The sequence below is a fragment of the Pristiophorus japonicus genome, chromosome 1 (assembly GCF_044704955.1).
Source record: "Pristiophorus japonicus isolate sPriJap1 chromosome 1, sPriJap1.hap1, whole genome shotgun sequence".
Lineage (NCBI taxonomy): Eukaryota > Metazoa > Chordata > Chondrichthyes > Pristiophoridae > Pristiophorus > Pristiophorus japonicus.
Window position 1 is genome coordinate 230,001,448 of NC_091977.1, and position 23,299 is coordinate 230,024,746.

At 45.7% G+C, this 23,299-nt stretch overlaps 1 protein-coding gene across 2 annotated transcripts in view; it reads left to right on the forward strand.

The window, feature by feature from the left end:
- Nucleotides 1–23,299, forward strand: part of aco1 (aconitase 1, soluble) — a 117,289-nt gene that overhangs the window by 26,220 nt on the left and 67,770 nt on the right. For both annotated transcript variants that reach the window (XM_070887763.1, XM_070887772.1), the window contains exons 5-6: nt 15,052–15,121; nt 16,028–16,211. In XM_070887763.1, coding sequence (XP_070743864.1) covers nt 15,052–15,121; nt 16,028–16,211 — 254 coding nt within the window. The remainder of the gene's footprint in view (nt 1–15,051; nt 15,122–16,027; nt 16,212–23,299) is intronic.

The following is a 23,299-nucleotide window of genomic DNA, read 5'->3' on the forward strand; positions in this document are numbered from 1 at the left end:
TTCATCTCGCTCGATCCCCTTCCTTCTACATTGTAAGACTGTTCGAATCCGACACCAAATATGGTTTGTGACATATTCCTTTTATTGTATTTCACCAAGTCAAGGCACATGCAATGTCTTTGAGTAGTAGACATACAGAAAAATAAACAATATTACCCGTGTTCCCCATGGTAGACAAGTAACCTTAGTCGATCCTGATTCTTCAACGTGTTAAGGAAAGCTCAAGCTCCTGATAGGCCATCTCTCACGAACACTGTCATTGCTGATTCATTATGGGACGACAAGTGTTATTGTGAACAGGACCCCCCAGAAATGGACTATTTCCTTCAAAACTCCAGATGCTAATTTGTTTATCATTTAAGATGTAACTAATTATCCTGAGCTCCATTGTCTCACTTCCTATCTCAAGACTGCCTTGGCTATCTTATTTCATAATGTGGCCACAAAAATAAGTCAACAGGCAAGCATCGCATATCCTGCACTTTCAACAAAAACTAAACAACATAGTTAGCTAAATTGTACCTGACACATTAAACCCTAAAGCATCCTGGGAATGGACAACTTTAACCATTTCTTTAGTTCTAGTTACAGTACAAATCCACAAGCGCCACAAGCTACTTATAAGTAAAAAGAAACCAAAATCTTTAATCATTTGCGACTAAACCAAATCTGAATCCCATGTATATAAGAATAGGAAACTAGAAATTGTGCAGCGCTCCATTTGGGCCGATAACTCTTGCGGTAGTGCAAAAGTCTCGCCGGGCGATACACAAGTGAAGCCGTCGTAGACTTCTGGTTTAGCACTCTAGGAAGGAAGTGGAGTGTTAAATCAAGCGCTACCACTTCCCTTGGAGCACTAAAGCCGGCAAGAGGGACAGTAGCATGATCTGAGGCTCCTTCCCTCCCTTAAAGGGAAGGGCCATTGCTGCAAGCTCTGTATTGAAACGATGTCCTACCTCGCCGACGGCAGCCGCCATCCGTGACCATCAGCCCCAAGTAATCTAACAGAGTGCAGAGCTGATCAATTGCGACACAGCAAAATGGTAAAAAAAATTACCTAAGGGATCACAACAAATGTTTTACTTACCTAAGCGACATTACCTTTAAATACCGCTCCCCAAGTTGCCGGCCTCCCTTAAAACGCCTCCTGCTGCTGCCGGTGTTGCCGCCCAGCCTCACTGCAGGGGGGCAGAACTAAAGTTCGCATCCGGGGCATTGTGCAGCCGGATGATGTCACAATCTCCGCGGCACAGGAGATCGTGGTGCAAGGGGTTACCGCTGCCACAAACCTTCACGGCAAGTTTGCGGGCATCCATACTCGTTAGGAGAGCCCTGTTCTCTCCCCCCGGAGGCGCTTTAACAACATGCCTTTAAAAACACTTTCACCTAATTCCTCTTGATCTCTTGGTCCAGCCTCCATCTTCTTCTTCGCACTCCCTCCAGTAACAGCATCTCTAATTTGTCTAGTTTACGTGTCATGTTCAATAGAGGAGTTATAGTGGGAGTGTTGCTGTGCTTGGGTGAGGAGTTACACTCTTGAATTTATGGGGGTGAGGGAGGGCCCTCCAGAATTCGTGCTCGGTATGGAAGGGAGCGCTCGAGTCCATGTTCAGTGGGAAAGGGGCAATTTTTGACTGAATATTCAGGAGATGTTATTCCACATTCAAATTTGGGGGTAGGGAGTGGGGGAGAGGGGGTTGCTTGCCCTTGATTCCATGTTCAGTGGGGAAAATCGCAAACTGATGCTCAGAAGGTTTACCTGCTGAATTAAAGTTTATTTGAGGGGTGGAGTGTATAGCGCTCTCATAATCTGGTCATTGGGAGGGGGAAACGGCTCGACAATTTATGGTTGGTGGGTGGGACTCTTTTGAATTCAAGCTTAGGGAGAGTCTTGAATTTGTGCTCGATGGCGGAGGGAACAATTTACAATCGGGGAGGTGGGAAATTTGATTCCAGTTTCAACATGGGAAACAAGATCCAGTTTGAAGCTTCAGTTCCACTGCGTGCTCATGGTTGTCCACAATCTAAAGGAGAGGAGAATACCTTTTATAAATTGGTGGTCCATCGGACTGAACGTGCTGCATTGCTGGAGTGATTTCAGGGAGTCTACTTAAGTTGATCATTCTTAGGATCGGAGACAGTGACCAAAAAGTGAGATGCAGAGGTTTGATAGAGTAGAAAGCAAGGATAGGCTGATGAACTCCATACCGAGGGAAAATAAAAATCACATTTTAATAATGAAAAAAATTACCATGAAGAAATGGCTTAAATGTATGATTGAATTATAGCTGCTGAAAATCCAAGGTGGTAGCCACAGGCTCTGAATTTGCAGAGAGAAACTCACCTGAGTATGTTCACAGACTGGGCACAAAGCCACACAGCAGTCAGACCTTGTAGTTATGGCATGATGAGTTTACATGGGTGAATCCCACATTCAGGCTGCGATTTCGCCTACCTGGGTGACTTCATGACTGGAGAGGGAGGTGGCAGGAGACGACCCCCCACCGGTGCTTTGTTGATCCTACTGGAAAAAAAAATCTTCCCGTAATGGGCCTTGTTAAGCCTGCCCTGCGTGTTTCCCAGCCCAATTAAAAGGTGCGGGTTTGGTGATGTCAGCGGTGATGTGTTTGGTGCCGGTATATTTAAAGGGGCCATGGCCCCATTTGATATCAGTCGTCATTTCAAAGGCTTCAGTGCTGGGAGTGTTTGGAGGTCTTCACAATGAGCTCCCAGAGACAAAGGGTTGCTCCTCGCTTCATTGATGACTCCCTCCATCTTCTTGTGGAGGGAGTCCGAGCATGTCGAGAGGTTCTCTTTCGTACTGATGGTAGGAAGAGGCCTCCCCAGGAGATGAAAATAGTGGCGGTGCATAGGAAGTGACTGGCATGTCAGTGGTTTAAGAAGTTTAATGATCTTCTAAGATTAGGAAAGCTGAATATAAAGCGACACTTATCTTGATACTGCTGTGCTTACCATCACTTTTTTTAAATGTTCTTGTTACTACAATGATACATGGATATTGTTGCCCAGCACTGCTTCTGCTCCTTGCATAGCAAGTAGCGGCACAGTCAATCCCGTTACAAGTTGTACTTTGCGTGTTCTGAGCGAATAGAACAGGATTCCGCTGTAGATATAAAATGATAAAAGGTCAGTGGGTCATTTTAAAATGATTACTTAATTCTGGTTGAGATGAGTTTTAGAAATTTCAGCTCTGCTCTTGTATTTGAAGTTAGTTGACAATAAATGATAACTGTTATGTAACTACTTTGTCACCTGGTGTAATGTACAAAACAAATAGAAGAACATAAGAAATAGGAGCAGGAGTTGGCCATTCGGCCCCTTGAGCTTGCTCCACCATTCAGTATCATGGCTGATCTCTATCTCAACTCTACTTTCCTGCACTATCCCCATAATTCTTTGATTCCCTTAATATCTAAACATCTATCGATCTCTGTCTTGAATATACTCAATGACTGAGCCTCCAGAGACCTTGCAGAGTGCGCAGCTTGTAGACGGTACAGACTGTGGCAAGGGGGGAGGGGGAAGAGAGAGATAGAGACTGGGGTTGGGAGAGAGAGCGAGAGAGAATTCCAAAGATTCACCACCCTCCTGAGTGAAGAAATTTCTCCTCACCTAAGTCCTCAATGGTCGACTCCTTATTCTGAGACTGTGACCCCTTGTTCTAGACTCCCGCGCCAGGGAGAACATCTTCCCTGCATCTACCCTGTCAAGCCCTGTATGAATTTTGTATGTTTCAATGAGATCATCTCTCATTCTTCTAAAATCTAGGGAATATAAGCTAGTCTACTAAATCTCTCCTTATAGGACAATCTTCCCCCTCCCCCATCCCAGAAATCAGTCTGGTGAACTTTTGTTGCACTCCCTCTATGGCAAGTATATCCTTCCTTAGGTAAGGAGTCCAAAACTGTACAAATGACATGGATCACTGATTGCATAGAAAATACCTGCATATATTTAATTTTACATTGAATTGAAAATTAGATGCTCTTCCGAGGAATCAGAGAGCAAGTAATTTGGTATGGCTCAACATCTTGCAGCAATTATTACACTTGTACTTAATGTGTGTAGCATTATTTGCCACCCGAGTGTCAGAGTGCATAAGAACATAAGAAATAGGAGCAGGAGTAGGCCATTTGGATCGTCGAGCTTGCTCCACCATTCAATAAGATCATGGCTGATCTGATCATGGACTCGGCTCCACTTCCCTGCCTGCTCCCCATAACCCTTTATTCCCTTATCTCTCAAAAATCTGTCTATCTCCGCCTTAAATATATTCAGTAACCCAGCCCCCACAGCTCTCTGGGGCAAAGAATTCCATAGATTTACAACCTTTCTGAGAGAAGAAATTCCTCCTCATCTCAGTTTTAAATGGGTGGCCCCTTATTCTCAGACTATGTCCCCTAGTTTTAGTTTCCCCTATGAGTGGAAATATCCTTTCTGAATCCACCTTGTCGAGCCCCCTCATTATTTTATACGTTTCGATAAGATCACCTCTCATTCTTCTGAATTCCAATGAGTATAGGCCCAAACTACTCAACCTATCTTCATAGGTCAACCCCCTCATCTCTGGAATCAACCTAGTGAACCTTCTCTGAACAGCCTCCAATACATGTATATCCTTCCTTTAAATACAGAGACCAAAACTGTACACCTTTGTGGCCTTACCAATACCCTGAACAGTTGTAGTAGGACTTCTCTGCTTTTATACAGGGTGGATGCAGAAGATTACTATGTTGGTGACCACCCTGAGGTATGGAGGCTGATAGGGGAGACTAGAACTAGGGGGCATAATCTTAGAATAAGGGGCCGCGCATTTAAAACTGAGATGAGGAGGAATTTCTTCTCTGAGGGTTGTAAATCTGTGGAATTCACTGCCTCAGAGAGCTGTGGAAGCTGGGTCATTGAATAAATTTAAGACAGAGATAGACAGTTTCTTAACCAATAAGGGAATAAGGGGTTATGGGGAGCGGGCAGGGAAGTGGACCTGAATCCATGATCGGATCAGCTATGTTATGTTCTTATACTCTATCCCCCTTGCAATAAATGCCAACATTCCATTTGCCTTCCTGATTACTTGCTATATCTGCATGCTAACATTTTGTGTTTCATGCACAAGGACATCCAGGTCCCTCTGTACTGGAGCACTTTGCAATTTTTCTCCATTTAAATTGTCATTTGCTTTTCTGTTTTTTTTTTCTGCCAAAGTGGATAACCTCACATTTTCCCACATTATACTCCATCTGCCAGATTTTTGCCCTCTCACTCAATCTGTCTATATCCCTTTGCAGAGTTTTTGTGTCCTCCTCACAATTTGCTTTCCCACCCACCTTTGCATCATCAGCAAATTTGGCTACATTACACTCAGTCTCTTCATCCAAGTCATTAATATAGATTGTAAATAGTTGGGGTCCCAGCACTGATCCCTGCGGAACCCCACTAGTTACTGTTTGCCAACCGGATAATGACCCATTTATCCCAACTCTCTGTTTTCTGTTAGTTAACCAATCCTCTATCCATGCTAATATATTACCCCCAACCCTGTGAATTTTTATCTTGTGCAGTAACCTTTTATGTGGCACCTTATCGAATGTCTTCTAGAAATCCAAATACACCACATCCACTGGTTCCTCCTTATCCACCCTGCTCATTATATTCTGTAAGAACTCCAGAAAATTTGTCAAACATGATTTCCCTTTCATAAAATCCAGCTGGCTCTGCTTGATTGAATTATGCTTTTCCAAATGTCCTGTTACTGCTTCCTTAATAATGGACTCTAGCATTTTCCCAACGACAGATGTTAGGCTAACTTGTCTATAGTTTCCTGCTCTTTGACTGCCTCCTTTTTTAAATAGGGGCGTTACATTTGCGATTTTCCAATCCGCTGGGACCACCCCAGAATCCAGGGAATTTTGATAGATTGCAACCAATGTATCCACTATCTCTGCAGCCACTTCTTTTAAGACTGTAGGACGTTAGCCATCAGGTCCAGGGGACTTGTCCGCCTTTAGTCCCATTATTTTACCGAGTACTACTTCATTAGTGATAGTGATTGTATTAAGTTCCTCCCTCCCTATAGCCCCTTGATTATCCACTATTGCGATGTTTTTGGTGTCTAAACCGTGAAGACCGATACAAAATATTTGTTCATTGTCTTTGCCTGTTCTCCATTATTAATTCCCCAGTCTCATCCTCTAAGGGACCAACATTTACTTTAACCACTCTTTTCCTTTTTATGTACCTGTAGAAACTCTTACTATCTGTTTTTATATTTCAGGCTAGTTTACTCTCATAATCTATCTTCCCTCTCCATTTTCTAGTCGTTCTTTGATGGCTTTTAAAAGTTTCCCAATCCTCTGGCCTCCCACTAGTCTTGGCCACATTGTATGCCCTTGTTTTCAATTTGATACCCTCCCTTATTTCCTTAGTTAGCCACGGAAGGTTATTCCTTCTCTTAGTCTTTCCTTCTCATTGGAATATATTTATGTTGCGAATTATGAAATATCTTCTTAAATGTTTGCCACTGCTCATCAACTGTCCCATACTTTAATCTATTTTCCCAGTCCACTTTAGTCAACTCTGCCCTCATACCTTTGTAGTCTCCTTTATTTAAGTTTAGGAACTTGGTTTGAGAACCAACTTTCTCACCCTCGAAATAAATTTGAAATTCAACCATGTTCTGGTCACTCATTCCTATAGGATCCTTTACTGCGAGATCATTTATTAATCCTGTCTCATTATACAGTAACAGATCTAAGATAGCCTGTTCCCTGGTTGCTGAAGCATTGAAAATGCAGGTTTTTGAGGAATTGCAAATTACTTGCCTTAATTGTAACCCACAGAAGTGTCTTTGGTTTTTGAGGCTTGAGTAGTTTGTAGGTCTCCAGAGGGTTGCCGTCCCTTTTCTAAATCATCATATGCAGTCCCTCGGGATCGAGGAAGACTTGCTTCCACTCCTGAAGTGAGTTCTTTGGTGGCTGAACAGTCCAATTCGAGAGTCACAGACTCTCACAGGTGGGACAGATAGTCGTTGAGGGGAGGGGTGGGTGGGACAGGTTTGCCGCACGCTCTTTCTGCTGTCTGCGCTTGATTTCTGCATGCTCTCGGCGATGAGAATCGAGGTACTCTGAGCCCTCTCGGATGCACTTCCTCCACTTGGGGCGGTCTTGGGCCAGAGAGTCCCTGTCGCACTTTATCAGGGAGGCTTTGAGGGTGTCCTTGTAGCGTTTTCGCTGTCCACCTTTGGCTCGTTTGCTGTGAAGGAGCTCCGAGTAGAGCACTTGCTTTGGGAGTCTCGTGTCTGGCATGTGGACGATGTGCCTGCCCAGTGGAGCTGATCGCGTGTGGTCAGTGCTTCAATGCTGGGGATGTTAGCCTGAATGAGGACACTGACGTTGGTGCGCCTGTCCTCCCAGGGGATTTGTAGGATCTTGCGGAGACATCGTTGGTGATATTTCTCCAGCAACTTGAGGTGTCTACTGTACATGGCCCATTTATCTGAGCCATATATGAGGGCAGGTATTACTACAGCCCTGTAGACCATGAGCTTGGTGGCAGTTTTGAGGGCCTGGTCTTCAAACACTCTTCCTCAGGCGGCCGAAGACTGCACTGGCGCACTTGAAGTTGCGTTGGATCTCGTCATCGATGCCTGCTCTTGTTGATGGGAGGCTCCCGAGATATGGGAAGTGGTCCACGATGTCCAGGGCCGCACCGTGGATCTTGATGACTGGGGGGCAGTGCTGTGCAGTGAGGACAGGCTGGTGGAGGACCTTTGTCTTACGGATGTTTAGCGTAAGGCCCATGCTTTCGTACGCCTCCGTAAATACGTCGACTATGTCCTGGAGTTCAGCCTCCATATGTTCGCAGACGCAGGTGTCGTCCGCGTACTGTTGCTCGATGACAGAGGTTGGGGTGGTCTTGGATCTGGCCTGGAGACGGCGCAGGTTGAACAGGTTCCCACTGGTTCTGTAGTTTAGTTCCACTCCAGCGGGGAGCTTGTTGACTGTGAGATGGAGCATGGCGGCGAGAAAGATTGAGAAGAGGTTTGGGGCGATGATGCAGCCCTGTTTGACTCCGTCCGTACGTGGATTGGGTCTGTGGTAGATCCGTTGGTAAGGATCATGGCCTGCATGTCGTTGTGGAGCAGGCGGAGGATGGTGACGAACTTTTGGGGGCATCCGAAATGGAGGAGGACGCTCCATAGATCCTTGCGGTTGACAGTGTCAAAGGCCTTCATAAGGTCGAAGAAGGCCATGTGTAAGGGTTGGCGCTATTCCCTGCATTTTTCCTGTAGCTGTCGTGCTGCAAAAATCATGTCCGTTGTGCCCCGTAGGGGACAAAATCCGCACTGAGACTCCGGGAGGAGTTCCTTGGTCACGGGAAGAAGACGGTTGAGGAGGACTCTAGCGACGACTTTCCCAGTGGCTGATAGCAGGGAGATTCCTCTGTAGTTGCCGCAGTCAGACTTGTTCCCTTTTTTAAAGATGGTCACGATTACTGCATCTCTGAGATCCCCCGGCATGCTGTCCTTCCTCCAGATGAAAGAGATGAGGTCATGTATTCGCGCCAGCAGTGCCTCTCCGCCATACTTCAATGCCTCAGCAGGGATTCCGTCCGCACCTGTAGCCTTGTTTTTAAGCTGCCTTATGGCTTTTTTGACCTCATGCAACGTTGGGGTCTCACTAAGGTGGTGGCGGGTAGCATGCTGCGAGATGGAGTCGAGAACACTCGAGTCAAAGCCAGAGTCTCGATTGAGGAGATCTTTGAAGTGCTCCTTCCAGCGGGCCCTGACTGCCTCGGTGTCCTTGATGAGTGTTTCCCCGTTCTTGGTCAGCAGTGCGGTGGGGCCTTAGGTGTTTGGTCCGTAGGTGGCCTTGATTGGGTTGAAGAATCCTCGTACATCTTGGTTGTCGGCCAGCTGCTGTATCTCGTGTGCTTTCTCCACCGGGTTTTTTGTTGGACCTTAGCCTTGAGCCGTCTGTAATGCTGCTTTGCTGCTCCTGCGTTGGGTTGTTGTTTAAGGCTCAGAAATGCCCTGCGCTTGTGATTTATTAGCTCTTGGATCTCCTGATCATTCTCATCAAACCAGTCCTGATGTTTCCTGGTTGGGTAACTGAGCGTCTCTTTGCAGGCACTGGTTATGGAGGCCTGGAGGGCAGACCAAGCGCTGCGGGCACTCTGCGTCTCAGGGTCGTCAAGGTTAGCTGGGAGGCGCTGGCTGTATAGGGCTCTCTTAGCTGGTTCCTTAAGTGCTCCGGCATTGACTTTTTTGCGGCACTGCTTCTGCTGCCCCTTCCGCTTTGGGGCTATGTTGGTGTCGATGATGGATCGGATTAGGCGATGGTCCATCCTGCAGTCATCGGCTCCTGCGATCCTTGCGATCCCTGGCTCGGACGATGACACAATTGAGCAGATGCCAGTGCTTGGAGCGAGGGTGTTGTCATGATGCCTTGTATTTGTCCCTCTGGTGGAACAAGGTGTTGGTTATGACAAGTTTGTGTTTTAGGCATTTTGTCAGGAGTAGGGTACCACTGGAGTTGGCTTTCCCTACCCCCTCTCTGCCAATCACGCCCCCCCCACCAGAGGTCTGTGTCTTTGCCGACCCTGGCGTTGAAGTCACCGAGGAGGATCAGTTTGTCGCCCGCGGGGATGTAGAACAGAAATTTTTCGAGGTTGGTGTAAAAACCCTCTTTGGCCTCATCCGTTGCATCGAGTGTTGGGGCATACGCAATGATGACTGTGGCGCACTGGTTCCAGGATAGGGTGAGTCGAAGAGTCATGAGGCGTTCGTTAGCCCCGCAGGGGGAGTCTTTGATGGTGAAGCCGACTACGTGGAGGCGACGTTCTTCTGGTTTCCCTTTTCTGAAGAAGGTGTAATCTCCATCTTGTTCCTTGAGCTGGTCTTCCTCTGCCTGCCGGGTCTCGCTTAGGGCGGCGATGTTGATATCAAAGCATCTAAGTTCCTGGGCATCTATGGTGGTGCAGCGTTCCGGCCTGTCGCTGTGGGGTTGTCCATGAGGGTCCTGACGTTCCAGGTCCCGAACTTCATGTTAACGGAGTGGAAGATGCCTGTGCGAGAGTTGTTTTAATGTGGGGTGGTCGTTGCACACCGGCTACCACATGGGCTTAGCTGGGCGAGGTCTTGATCCAGTGGCAAGGGGGCCCAAGACGACTGGAGACCAGGCACTGCTATATGGGCCTAGTTGCCTACGACGAGATGTTGGCCGTAGGCTCGGCGCTGGGTAGCGCCCTTGGTGGTAGGTGGTCTGAGGCCTGGTTGGGGGCAGCCATTGGGAGGGTCAGTGGCCCACCGGGGTTCAGGGTGGGAGGGCAGGGGGGGTCACAGCCATGGTACTCACCATGTGATGGAGGTGGAGAAGCGGCCAGGCCACTGGTGTGAAAGGAGAGATCCAGTCGTCACTGAAGGAGATGGGGAGGCCAGTCGCCGACGTGGGAGAGGGGGACCCGATCGTTGTTGAGGAGGAGGTTGTCTGTCGCCATGGAAGGCCCATCCGCCGCCGCTGCAGGTGGGGTGGAGGCCTGATAGCTAGATCCAGGTCGAGGGCGCCGCCTCCAGAGGTCGTCTGGGAACGTCGCTGGGCGTTGAAGGTTGTTGGGGGTCGTCGATGGGTGATGTGGGAAGCCGGAGGTAGGCCCGGATGGCCCGAACTCGTGGGACTTGCTAGAGGTCGTCGGTGGTTGCCGGAGGTCATCGGGGGATGCCGGAGGTCGTTGATAAGTGATGTGATAGGAAGCCTGAGATAGGCCCGTGGGGGTCGCTGGGTTGGGACTAGGGTAAGGGTTTGGGTTTACGTGCTTGGACCCCCCTATTGTAGTGCAGCACATTACCTCTTGTGTAAATTAGTCAAGTGCTTGTGCTCTTCTAACCCTTAGCTGTTAGCTGTTTTTTTTACAAAGAAACAAACAGCAATTTGTTTTATGTTCACACGAATGTGGCTAGTTTCCCAAAGTAAAGGGCCCAAGTTTGCCCAGGAGTTGCTCCTATTTTTTTTGGAGCAACTAGATTTTTTTTTGGAGTATCTTTAAAAAAATCGCTATTCTGCCCATTCAATTTGCTCCATTCTAAGTGAGTTAGTTAGGTTTTTTTTTAAAGTTTTTTTCTTTCAAAAGGGAGCGTTACAAGCCACTTACGCCTGTTTTGGCCATTGAAGCAAGTTTAGACAGCTAAAAGTTACTCCAAACTAATTTAGGCCAGCGTATGTGGCCACTTGTGTCCACACAGAAAAACCTTGCGGTGAGCTAAGAAATCTGTGCAGGTAGCCAGAGATTTGGGGAGGTGGCGAAGAGAAGAGAAATGAGAGGACCTTGCAAAGCACTAAACACCTTCACAACAACATTAAAGAAGCATAAATACATTTAAAGCACCAAACACTAAACAAAGCACAAAAATAAGCATTCAATAACAAATAAAAAAAAAAATACAAAGAAGCTGAGAGGACATACATCTAGCACCAAGACTTACAAAGCATAAAAAGTAATAAGCAATTAATTAAAAAATAGTAGGAACCCTGCACCTAAAGCACCAAGACCAAAGTAATAAGCAATCAATAAATCAATAAATAACAAATAAAAAATTGAAGTCCTACCTTAAGGAATGCAGCGGGCTGCCAATGAGGGAGCCCATTCGGCCAGGGGTAGGGGCGGCATGCTTCGAGCCCCTCCCACACAGTCTGCAGAGCGTCGCAGAGATTCGGGCTGCCAGGCGCTACTCCACATGCGCGCACACTCAAGCGCGCATGTGCAGAGGTCCCGGCACTGTTTTCAGCGCCGGGACCTGGCTCCGCCCTCCCACTGGATATGGTGCGCTACGCCGAGGCTGGAGACGTCCTGAGGAGCGGGGAGAATTCCTCGGTCAGTTTTAGGCGCGATTTTTCTTCTACAAAGTCAGTGCGCCGTTCTAAGCGGGGGGCAAACTTGGGCCCTATGAATCTATTTATAGTGGTTTAAGTTTGGATTTGCGCGACTTTTTTAAAATATAGACTCGATCGAAACATTTGCCAGGTTTTTTTCAGATAGCAGGCTCACTTTGATGTATGCGCTGTATTGAAGTACAAATGGCTCCTTGGGGAAGTGGAAAAATAGGATAATGTGTATATTTAATTACAGAATGCTGCTGATAGGCTTCATTGACTACTGCTAATCTATATTTACAATCACATTAGAGAACTTGTTTGAATAGACATATGCAGCCTTCTTTCTGAAATGAAAGATTTTTTTACTCCGAAATGTTAAATTCATTAGCGTTTACATGCAGTATCTGGCAGTTTGTGCACAATAAACACCTTGCTGGTTTGGGGACTTACTAAAAGACTAATTCTTGTGATGTGGAAATTATGCAGCCTCTTTTGAATCCTAGATTTTGATGTGCTAAACTGAACTGTTAAATATTAATTTTTTAAAAACTTCATAAACATGTGCTTGTGGACAAAAGCCCTTTCCGTTTACATTGACGTTATGTTCTAGGAAAGATCAAAGAATCTGCTATATATGACAAAAGAGGACGCGGGTAGAATTATGATTGAATGGAAGCCATCAAAGCTGGCAATAAGTTAGCTAAACCATCCCAGCAGTACATGTGCAGCATGGGTCAAATGGCATGAGTCCTGGAGGATCATACCCACTCGTGGTGGAGGTTTTGGAGTGAGACTGAGGCAGACCAGCAAGAGCCCAGGCAACATCAGACGGGGGAAACAACTCTCTTTATTTCAGCATTTGGTCTTACTCATACTAAATTATAACCCCCAAAAACCCCCACATCAAGACAGTTTAGAAATGGCCAAGCCTGGTAATTGAAGCAAAGTCGATTGTGTACACTGATATGCTTATGTCATTGCATGCGGGTAGCATTGTGACACAAGCTTGCAGACCTACTAACTGATTTGGTGTGTTCAGACGGCTAGAGCAGGGAGCATTAATCCGACAGCAGATTTCAAGGCTCAAAAAACTGGTTTTGATAATCCATTGGAACTCTGGAAAACAGTTTTGTGAGTCCCATTGATATTGGGACAACTCTGTTGCAGTCATCTGTGCCATTCCATCAAGGTGAAAATGGCATGAGAGACATTGAGTATCCTATGAAATTTATATTTTCTGAAATTAACCCGCTTGAGGGCATACTTATTCTCTTATTGAGCTATGTATTTTTCTTCTGCATTACTTTTTCCTGGTTTAAATTGACTATTTAGGAACATAGGAACAGGCGTTGGACATTCAGCCATTCGAGCCTATTCCACCATTCAATTGACTGATCTGTATAATAACTCCATCTACCCACCTTGGTTCTGTAACTCTTAATACTCTTAGTTAACAAAAATCTATTGAGTTCTGTTCTGAAATTTTCAATTGATCCTCAACCTCAACAGCTTTCTTGAGTGAGAGAGTTCCAGATTTCCACTATCCTTTGTGTGAAGAAATGCTTCCTGACATCACCCCTGAACGACCCAGCTCTAATTTTAAGGTTATTGCTCCTTGTTCTGAACTCTCCAACCAGAGAACCTAATTTCTCTCTCTCTACACTATCAATGTATTTAATCATCTTAAACACCAAGTATATCACCCATTATTTTTCTATATCCAAGGGGATGCAAGCCTAGTCTCTGCAACCTAGCCTCGATAATTTAATCCTTTTAGCCCCAGTATCATTTTAATAGAATAGGAAGAAATCCTATGGTTCAATAAGAACATAAGAAATAGGAGCAGGAGAAGGCCATACGGCCACTCAAGCCTGTTCCGCCATTTACTACAATCATGGCTGATCCGATCATGGACTTCCCTGCCCGCTCCCCATAACCCCATATTCCCTTATCGGTTAAGAAACTGTCTATCTCTGTCTTAAATTTATTCAATGTCCCAGCTTCCACAGCTCTCTGAGGCAGCGAATTCCACAAATTTACAATCTTTTGAGAGAAGAAATTTCTCCTCAGTTTTAAATAGGAGGCCCCTTATTCTAAGATTATGCCCTCTAGTTCTAGTCTCCCCTATCAGTGGAAACATCCTCTCTGCATCTACCTTGTCAAGCCCGCTTATACGTTTCGATAAGATCACCTCTCATTCATCTGAATTCCAATGAGTAGAGGCCCAACCTACTCAACCTTTCCTCATAAGTCAACCCCCTCATCTCTGGAATCAAGCTAGTGAACCTTCTCTGAACTGCTTCCATAGCAGGTATATCCTTTTGTAAATTTGGAAACCAAAACTGTACGCCGTATTCCAGGTGTGGCCTCACTAATACCCTGTATAAAACTGTAGCAAGACTTCCCTGCTTTTATACTCCATCTCCTTTGCAATAAAGGCCAAGATTCATGTTGCAGATTTTTTGTGTCCTCCTCACACATTGCTTTTCCTCCCATCTTTGTATCATCAGCAAACTTGGCTACGTTGCACTCGGTCCTTTCTTCCAAGTCATTAATATAGATTGTAAATAGTTGGAGTCCCAGCACTGATCTTGCAGCACCCTACTAGTTACTGATTGCCAACCCGAGAATGAACCATTTATCCTGACTCTGTTTTCTGTTAGCCAATCCTCTATCCATGCTAATATATTACCCCCAACCCCGTGAACTTTTATTTCAACAGAATGTTTAAACCCTAGCAGATTGTTGCTAGAGGTTCATGTTGTGAAGTTGAATAATAAATTGTACTGTAATAACCTGCATTAATTGAAATGCCACAATACCATTCTCTCTTTCTTACGTTGCCGTGTAATCAGGAATAACATTTATATTGAAGTTCTCAGACTTTAATGTTGTAGATTATGTGTTGCTTTTTGATTAGTGCTCTGGATGCGATCTAACTTTGATCTTCATTCTTTCACTGTAAAGTCGCATAGAACGAGATCTGCCAGTGATGATTGATGATGACCATTTTTAGCACTCTTAAAATATTTGTGTTTCCTCCCTCCCACTTTGCTTTGGTAACTTTATTAGATATATTTGAGTACTGTACTTGTGATAAATTTATTTGCCAAATGTTTTGGTGCTGAAACTCATCTAGTTCTGTTTTTTTTCCCCGCAGGCCAGACAGCTTGCAAAAAAACCAAGAAATTGAATTTGAAAGAAATAAAGAAAGATTTGAGTTTTTGAAGGTATGTTATTCTGTGTGGTCTCATCAACTGTTCTGCAATAAAATGTTGTATTCTTGTTTCATGCGCCAGAGAAGAAGGATCGAGTGATTTATAGCCTTGACCTTATGAACTGAAATAACAATATTTCGAGGAGGGTGGAAGAACTAGAATTCTGAAACTCTTCCAGATCCACCCACACTGGAGATAACAGACAATCTCTCGGGCTGTGCTCAAGTATGTTTACATCAGAAACTTAAAAACTTGGGAAAAGACCATCTTATAAATTTGTGATTATCTCAGTAATACTTGAATTCCCTTCCTGGTAGATGATGCTGATATTTGACAAAATAGTATAAAAATAAATTCTCACGCATTCGCTCAGTGGTTTAGCTGGCAAAGGCAACATGCAACTGAGGTATACAATCCATGAAATACCAGAGTCAGTTCCCAGTCTTTTGAGTTGCCTAACATCAGCCAGGTTGTTACTTAGGAGGCTAAAATTGGCTTGGTCCACATCTGTGCTAGAGGGGGGGAAATATCTGGTGCAGTTCCCCCGCTCTTTCTTGCTATCCACTGACTTTTGTTTGACAACCACACATGTGCATTTTCCATGAGGAAAGGGTTGGGTGCAACTATCATGCCCTCGCAGTCAAATAGCCTGCCCAAACAGTGTCTATGCTCGTACTTGAAGTGCGGCCACTTGGTCAAGCATCCGTAGCAGTGCACCTCACCAGTAGACAGTAACTTCAGGAGAAGGGAAATCACCAATAAACAGTGATTTAAAGCTCCAACATATACTGTTCCCCACAGGGAAACTTATTAGCAGCAATGAATTTAAAGGGATAGGTATTTTGAGCAATCATTTAGCTCCTATTTATGTTGTCGAGTTAAATATATCGCTTTAAAATCTTTTTCTTTAAACCGAAGTGGGGCTCTAAAGCTTTTCACAACATGAGGATCATTCCTCCTGGCTCAGGAATCATCCACCAGGTGAATTTGGAATATTTAGCACGGGTGGTGTTTGATCAGGATGGATGCTACTACCCTGACAGTCTCGTGGGTACGGATTCTCACACAACAATGATCAATGGCCTTGGAGTGCTCGGCTGGGGTAAGCAACCTGCTAGACATTTGCCTTATCTAAGGATTATGACTGGAATTTAACTTTGTTATCTTTGTAGGATAGTGATTAGCTCTTTATGTTCTTCCAAAAAACTGTTTAGATATGGTATTGCTTAAAAGGCATGTTTTAAATTTTCAACAGTATTTTATAAGAAACATCAGAATATTGAAACATATAAAATTCTTACAGGCCTTGACAGGGTTGATGCTGGAAGGATGTTTTCCCTGGCTGGGGCTTCTAGAACTCGATGTCACAGCCTCAGATTAAGGGATTGGCCATTTAGAACAGAGACGAGGAGAAATATCTACACTCAAAGGGGCCGAAATTGCCCACTGCTTGAAATGGGACGCACGCACCCCATTTCCAGTGTTTTTACCGCCGCTGTGGATGAGCTGGTCTCTTGAGCGAAATTCCGCTCTTTGGCTATTTTTTTGTGTCCGCTGCTGTCAGTCATCAGCATAGTGCTGATGACGTCATCATGGCTCTCCCCTTCACTTAAAGGGGACAGCCACCGCGATTTTAAAAGTTTGGTCCACTGGGCCACCAGGGAGGGTTTTGGCCAGGCCAGCAGCCTGGTACCCAAGAGGGGATGCCAGGCTGCCTGCTGGCGGCCCAGCCAAACCGGTGGCATAATTGTCGGCACGACATGGCAATCGGCTGACAAAAAAAAACATTGCGGCAGCGGCAGTGCATCCTCCCCTTTAATGGGAGAGCCGCACTGCCATTTTAGAAGGCCACAGCCTCATTGCACCGTTTCAAAAAAGGTTTTGGCACCGCCTGGCGGGAGGAAGATTTTCTCGGCAGAATTTTGCTGTTGGGTGGGGTGGGGAGAAACATCAGCAGTGCGCACTGTGATGTTGCACTTAGGATGGCTCGGCAGCAGCGGGGGGGTTGCGGTCTCCGCCGGGATACCGCAGGAGTGGAATTTTGATAATGGCATTACATGAAAAGTCGGTGGCCACTGCACTCCGCAGTGTGGCCGCCGATTTCCGATGGTAACACGCCTTAAGGAAAAGAGCAATTTTGGCCCCAAAGGGTTGTGACTCTTGGGCATTCTTTACCCCGGAGGGCTGTGGATGCTAAGTCGTCGAGTATATTCAAGACTGAGATCGATAGTTTTTTTGATATTCATGGAACCGAGGGATATGGGGATAATGTGGGAAGGTGGAGTTGAGATAGAAGTTCAGCCATGATCTTATTGAATGACCTAGCAGGCGTGAAGGGATGAATGACCTACTCTTGTTCCTATTTCTTATGTTCTTGTATTGTAAGGTTTTTATTGATCAAAACTCTCATCATCTCTACTCAAAACCATTTACAGCAAATATCTTGCACAGGTTTTATAGAGAATATATCCATAATCTCATTGAAGGTAAAGTAATACTGTCGTCGCGTTTCAGGATTTATGACTATTCTTCCATGGGAGGATCTAGATGTATGCAACTACTTGAAAGTGCTACTATTGACTTAAATGTAGATCTCGAGGGGTTAAGTTCACAAAACCAACAGAGCTGGTAAATTTAGATTAGGATTCAGACAAAATATCTGAGCAAGAGTGTTTTAGACATTGAAAATTTGTTTAGACATTCCAGTGACCGTTCAAGGTTCTTATCATTGGGGGGGACCCACTCATGGGTTGTTTGCTGAGACCCTATACTTAGATTAAAGAGGTAGCCAGTTATTGATGGGCCCAATGTCGAATCACCGAATGGGGAAGAGGTCAGAATGGCATCAACTTTGACTTCATGTGGGCACAAAGAGAATAGGAGCAGAGAGACACATGGGCAGGCAGTCAGGTTTTAAAGAGGAGATGGCGAGTTTTGGACATGGAGCTGAAAGCAAAGTTACAGTTCAATTCTTGCATGTAGAAGCTGACCAGAAAGAAAGATAATGCCAATAACAAGTAAGTCAGCCCATGGAAGGGGCAGGGTGTATGTTTCATTAATATCTTCTTGTGTTTCAAGGAAAGAAGTGAAGTAAGTAAAGTTTGTTTACTGCTGTTCATCTGACTGCTGTCTGTAAAATAAAGCACCTATAACTGCACATCAGGTCTTGTCTCACTAAGCCAAGATTAGTGAAGTGCATGCGAGAGCAATTGTGAAAGACATCACACCCAGTTCAGATCATAAGGGCGTACTGTTGTTAGACTCGCAGGTTATCCCCGATTTCCTTCGCCCCATCATTGGTGCCCATGCCTTCAGCTGCTTGGTTCCTAAGTTCTGGAATTTCTTCCCTAAACTTCTCTGCGGCTCTACCTCTCACTCCTCCTTTAAGACACTCCTTAAAACCTACCTCTTTCCCCTCTCCTAGTATCTCCTTATGGTGTCAAATTTTGTCCGATGACGCTCCTGTGAAGCACATGGTGGCATTTTATTATGTTAAAGGCGCGATATAAATGCAAGTTGTTGTTGAGGCGAATATTATAGGGGCATTTAAGGGGAAGCTAGACAAGTACACGAGAGGGAAAGGAATAGAAGGATATGCTGATCGGGTGAGATAAAATAATAAGAGGCTTGTGTGGCGCATAAACACCAGCACTGACTAGTTGGGCCGAATGGCGTGTTTCTGCTGCAAAGGTCTACATTTTAAAAAAAATTATTAAATACAGGTACACAACTGAATGTAAGATGCATAGACTGCTTCTGGGACTACTGTCCCCAAGAATATGTCAACAATAGACCTGAAACTTGCAACGATGACACTCTTGCATACTGCAGATGTGAAAATGCCATGACGAGATTTTTACACAAGCTATAAAGGGCCCAAGTTTCCACATGATTTGTGCCTGATTTTTAGGAGCAACTGGTGGAGAACGGACTATCTTAGAAATCGCAATTCTCCACATTTTTTTTCCTGCAATTCTAGTCAGGTAGAACAGTTCTACTTTGGAACAGAATTTTTTCTTCAAAAGGGGGCGTGTCCGGCCACTGACGCCTGATTTGAAAGTTTCCGCAGTGAAAACGTACTCCAAACTAACTTAGAATGGAGCAAGTGAAGATTTTTGTAGAACTGAAAAAACCTGTTCTACACATTAAAAAATCAGGCGCAGGTTACAAATTCGGCATAGGGAACGAGGGGGGGAGGGGGGGAAGGGAAGTCATTAAATTCTACAATAAATCCTTAGTTATACTTATACAAATAAATCCAACCTGAATAAACATTTATAAGCAAAGAAAAGATTAAATAAACCATGTTCCTACCTGTGTGAAAGTTCTTCAGGCAGGCCTTTAGGAAGCGGTTTGCCGTCGGGACCGAAGGCTGAACGGGCCGGGCCCGAGATTTCGGGCTGGGCCCGTCCCCAGCACCAGAGGTAGGTGGCGTTGGGTCGGGGAGAGAGGTTCGGTTCGGGCCAGGGACAGAGGGACAGAGGGACAGAGGGACAGAGGGACAGAGGGACAGAGGGACAGAGGGACGGAGGTCAGGTCGGGGAGGGGGAGGTCAGGTCGGATCCAGTCCGGGGGCGAGAGTAGAGTCGGGTCAAGTCGGGTGGGAGCGGCAGCCGCAGTCGGGTCGGGTCCGGTCGGGGGTGGGGAAGCAGGAGCGGCAGCGACAGGCAGGTCGAGTAGGGTCCGGTCCGGTCGGGGGGGGGGGGGGAGCAGGAGCAGGAGCTGGAGCTGGAGTCGGAGTCGGCAGGAAGCAGGAGCTGGCCGTGGGAGGAGCCTTATTCACAGCCCCAGTGAGGCCATTCGGCCAGGGGCTGCGTGCTTCGGGCCCCTCCCACACAGTTTCGGGCGCCTGGAGCTACTGCACTTGCGTGCCCACTGTAGCGCGCATGTGCAGAGCTCCCGGCACTGTTTTCGGCGCAGGGTCCTAGCTCCGTCCCCTACAGCTCCTGCTGCGCCGCGCCGAGGGCCAGAGGACCTGCAGGGAGGTTGAGAATACGGAGGTTTTTTTTAGGCGCACTTTGTGGCGCGAAATTCGGCGCCCAGCTCGGAGGGGTGCTCGTTTTTTATCGTGTGGAAACTTGGGCCCAAAGTATCTGGTCCCAGTGAAATATTCAGTTTCATTCTATGAGCACGTGCTTCAGTCAATACTGTTGTGGAGAAATCTTCCTTTCTCCTGAGCTAGAGGATCGACACCTGATTGATGACAGACTCCAGAGATAGGTTCGAAACCATCTTTATTCCAACATATGCAGGGGAAGCTCCCAGTCCTAGCAGCCTAAGAAAGGATCTTCAACGAACAAAGGTTCCACACAGTTATACAGTTTTCGAGGCATGGTGGCCTCGTGAACACTAATTGGTCAACTAATTATTGGAGCATCATTGATTCGTTAACCCTTATCGGACTGGCTGCTGAATGGTCTGCAATCTCGCCATCTCCCATAGCATATGGAACCAATCTCAGCCTTTTGGACTGTTTCTACAGTTTTGACCTTGCTCTGGCCTTTTCAACCTGTTCTGCATTCTTTAAAGGATAAGCACGCAAGTCTTTAGCCTTCTATTTCCTTCAAAATCTTGAATATATGGCCATTTTCGATCATTTATAAGCAAGTTTTACATACAATCTGTCTCTATTTTTTTACTCCTTTACAATCCCCCCTTATGGCCCTTGGCTATACACAAGTAGGCTATACCGTTGAGATTTGTTAAAGAACACCCTCTGGTTTTCCTTGACCAGTGGCCATCTAGCCTGGAGTACTGTCACGTGTCTCTCCAAACCTCAAACAGTGCGCCCCTTGTCCATCCTCTGCTCATAAAGATTTTCCTGCCCTGAGGTTGACCTAGCCTTAATTGCCCTTACCTGTAGTTGGGCCTTCCGTTTTCTTGCTGCAGCACATTGTGCTATATTTGTTGTGTTTGCAATCAGTAATTGAATCACGATAAGTATATGGGATATTATCCTTATCCAAGGATGAATTTGAATGTTCAGTCCCCAGTTCCATAGGTCATCCCACCATGTGGTGACTTTAATGTCCTCGATATCCTTCCGAAATGTCCTGATTGCTCTGCCTGAGTGTAGTAGACTCTGACTCTTGGCGACTGTTTCTCGCAGTTTGACGAGATGTTCTGGTAACGGGGGCACCTTGTACCCAAACTTGTTCACGTACTTGGCGAGTTCCTCCTTTATGTCTCCTGACACCTGTATTGATGTTGACTCTCGATGTATGTCTACTAATTCCTCCTTTCCGATTCTCAGGTATTTCCGGAACAAAGCAGAATGTAGCAGTGGGGATCAGGCATTCCTGCTGACTGTACTTAAAGGATTTCTGATTAATCGTTACACGGTATTCTCCGTTGCTTACATACGCCACATGTGTCTTTCCCCATTGTGCGCCCAAGGTTTCCATGGTGCAATTTACCTGCGTACCAGTAATAAAACCGCAAGCCGCCTCAGGATCATAACTAATTGTGGTTCCCTGATGAGTAACACATCCTTCCAATTTTGTCCCTATCAAACTGTCTCTAAGTTACAGCATATGGTAGTGTCTCGCGATAAGCTATATACACACCTTCTCTAATAATCCCTATGCTTTGTACTTCATACACTTCCTTTAGGTTATCTCCTTCCATGATTACTGGAATGGCCAGTGCCAATCCTACTAGTCCTCCTTTATCATTACATTCCACTTGTGTGGGATATACACGTATCATCCCCCTGAGTTAGCATCCTTGTATTTCTTTTGAATGCATGGTCAAATTCACCAATTGGTCATTGCTGATTCTCAGGGGAACCTCCCCTCTGTGGACCTGTGCCAAATTTTCCCTTGTCTTTTCTACTACCCAGGTCCCTATTGCAGCCATCATTCTTAGCTGCTTGGTCAGAGGCTACACGCTCTTCCTTGATTCGCTTATTAATGGTCCGTGCGTGGGCCTTGAGGACCGTTGCTATGTCCTGTAATCTAATTGTCAGCACTTGGTCCTTTGTTAACTGTGAATCTTGATTGATTTTGTTCACGCAAAATTTCCTTAATATGAGAAGCTAAATCTTGTACTTTATTATCCAAAGTTGCCAAATCAATGGTGTTTGCCACTGAGGTTAAAGACCGTAGCTGCATCATTTACCAGGCCTCGTTTATGTCGTCTGGGAATGGGACCTAATTTTTCCCCTGTTGGCATAGTTACTTTGTCTGAGGATTTGTTGTACCAATCTTCGGTACAACTACTGCGTTCTTTTAGAACACCATTCAGGGAGTTCCAGATTAGTCAAATTTAACACAATGGGTACCAACTCATGGTGTACATTATCATATAATATCTCTGCACGTTTTACTAACACTAATCCATTTTGTGGCCCAGGTGTGTGTTCTGGGCACTGAAACTGCCTATCGGGCACTGATGGTGTATCTAGTTCAGCTGCCTGTGACGTGGTTGTTGGGGATGGGGTGGCAGGCTCGTCCCTTGTTACCACCGTTATGCCTGGTGGTTGTGGGCACTGTTCCTGCTTTATGCACAGGACAATTCCCTCTTTCCCCTTTTGTATGCACCCTTGTGACGTTCTTGACCGTGTCATTCTGGTTATTTGAAATTTAGTTGTTGTCTTAGTCGTGGGACCTGCATTGTCTGGGCAATCAGATGTTTCTCGCTTCGGCGTTTCCGGGTCTCACATGCCCTGGTTTGTTCCTTGCTGCTGTTTGATATCGTGCTATTATGACTAGAACAGATGTCTGAGCATGTTGCACATTCTGTTTTCTTACTATTTCTCTGCCATTTTATCCCAACACCTCTATCTCTTGGTACAGTTTCTTACGGTTGTCTCTTGCCGTTTAATTTGGCTATTATGTGTTAACTGGCGTATTATTGCAATATATAGTTTCCCATGGCTCATTCGTCCCTTGTGCCAGCATCAATGTGTATGTCTCTTGTGGGTTAACACAGGACGAGGAGCCCGAAGCTGAATTCATTTTACTCCGTCCCATTGTGGTCTTAGGTTCGCATTTCACCCAGACCTGACGAGTCTGTGCTGTCCGTGGGTGACTACAACCCATCGTGCTGTAGGTCACTTGGCTACCATCCTTGTTCCACCTCATCACAATGGAGTCCCCATTGGTGTGGAGGAAGAGGCCGTGGGACTGATCTTTCCTTGAATATAGGGTTATTGGGCCTTTACATGTCAGCTGAAGTCCACCCCAGGAG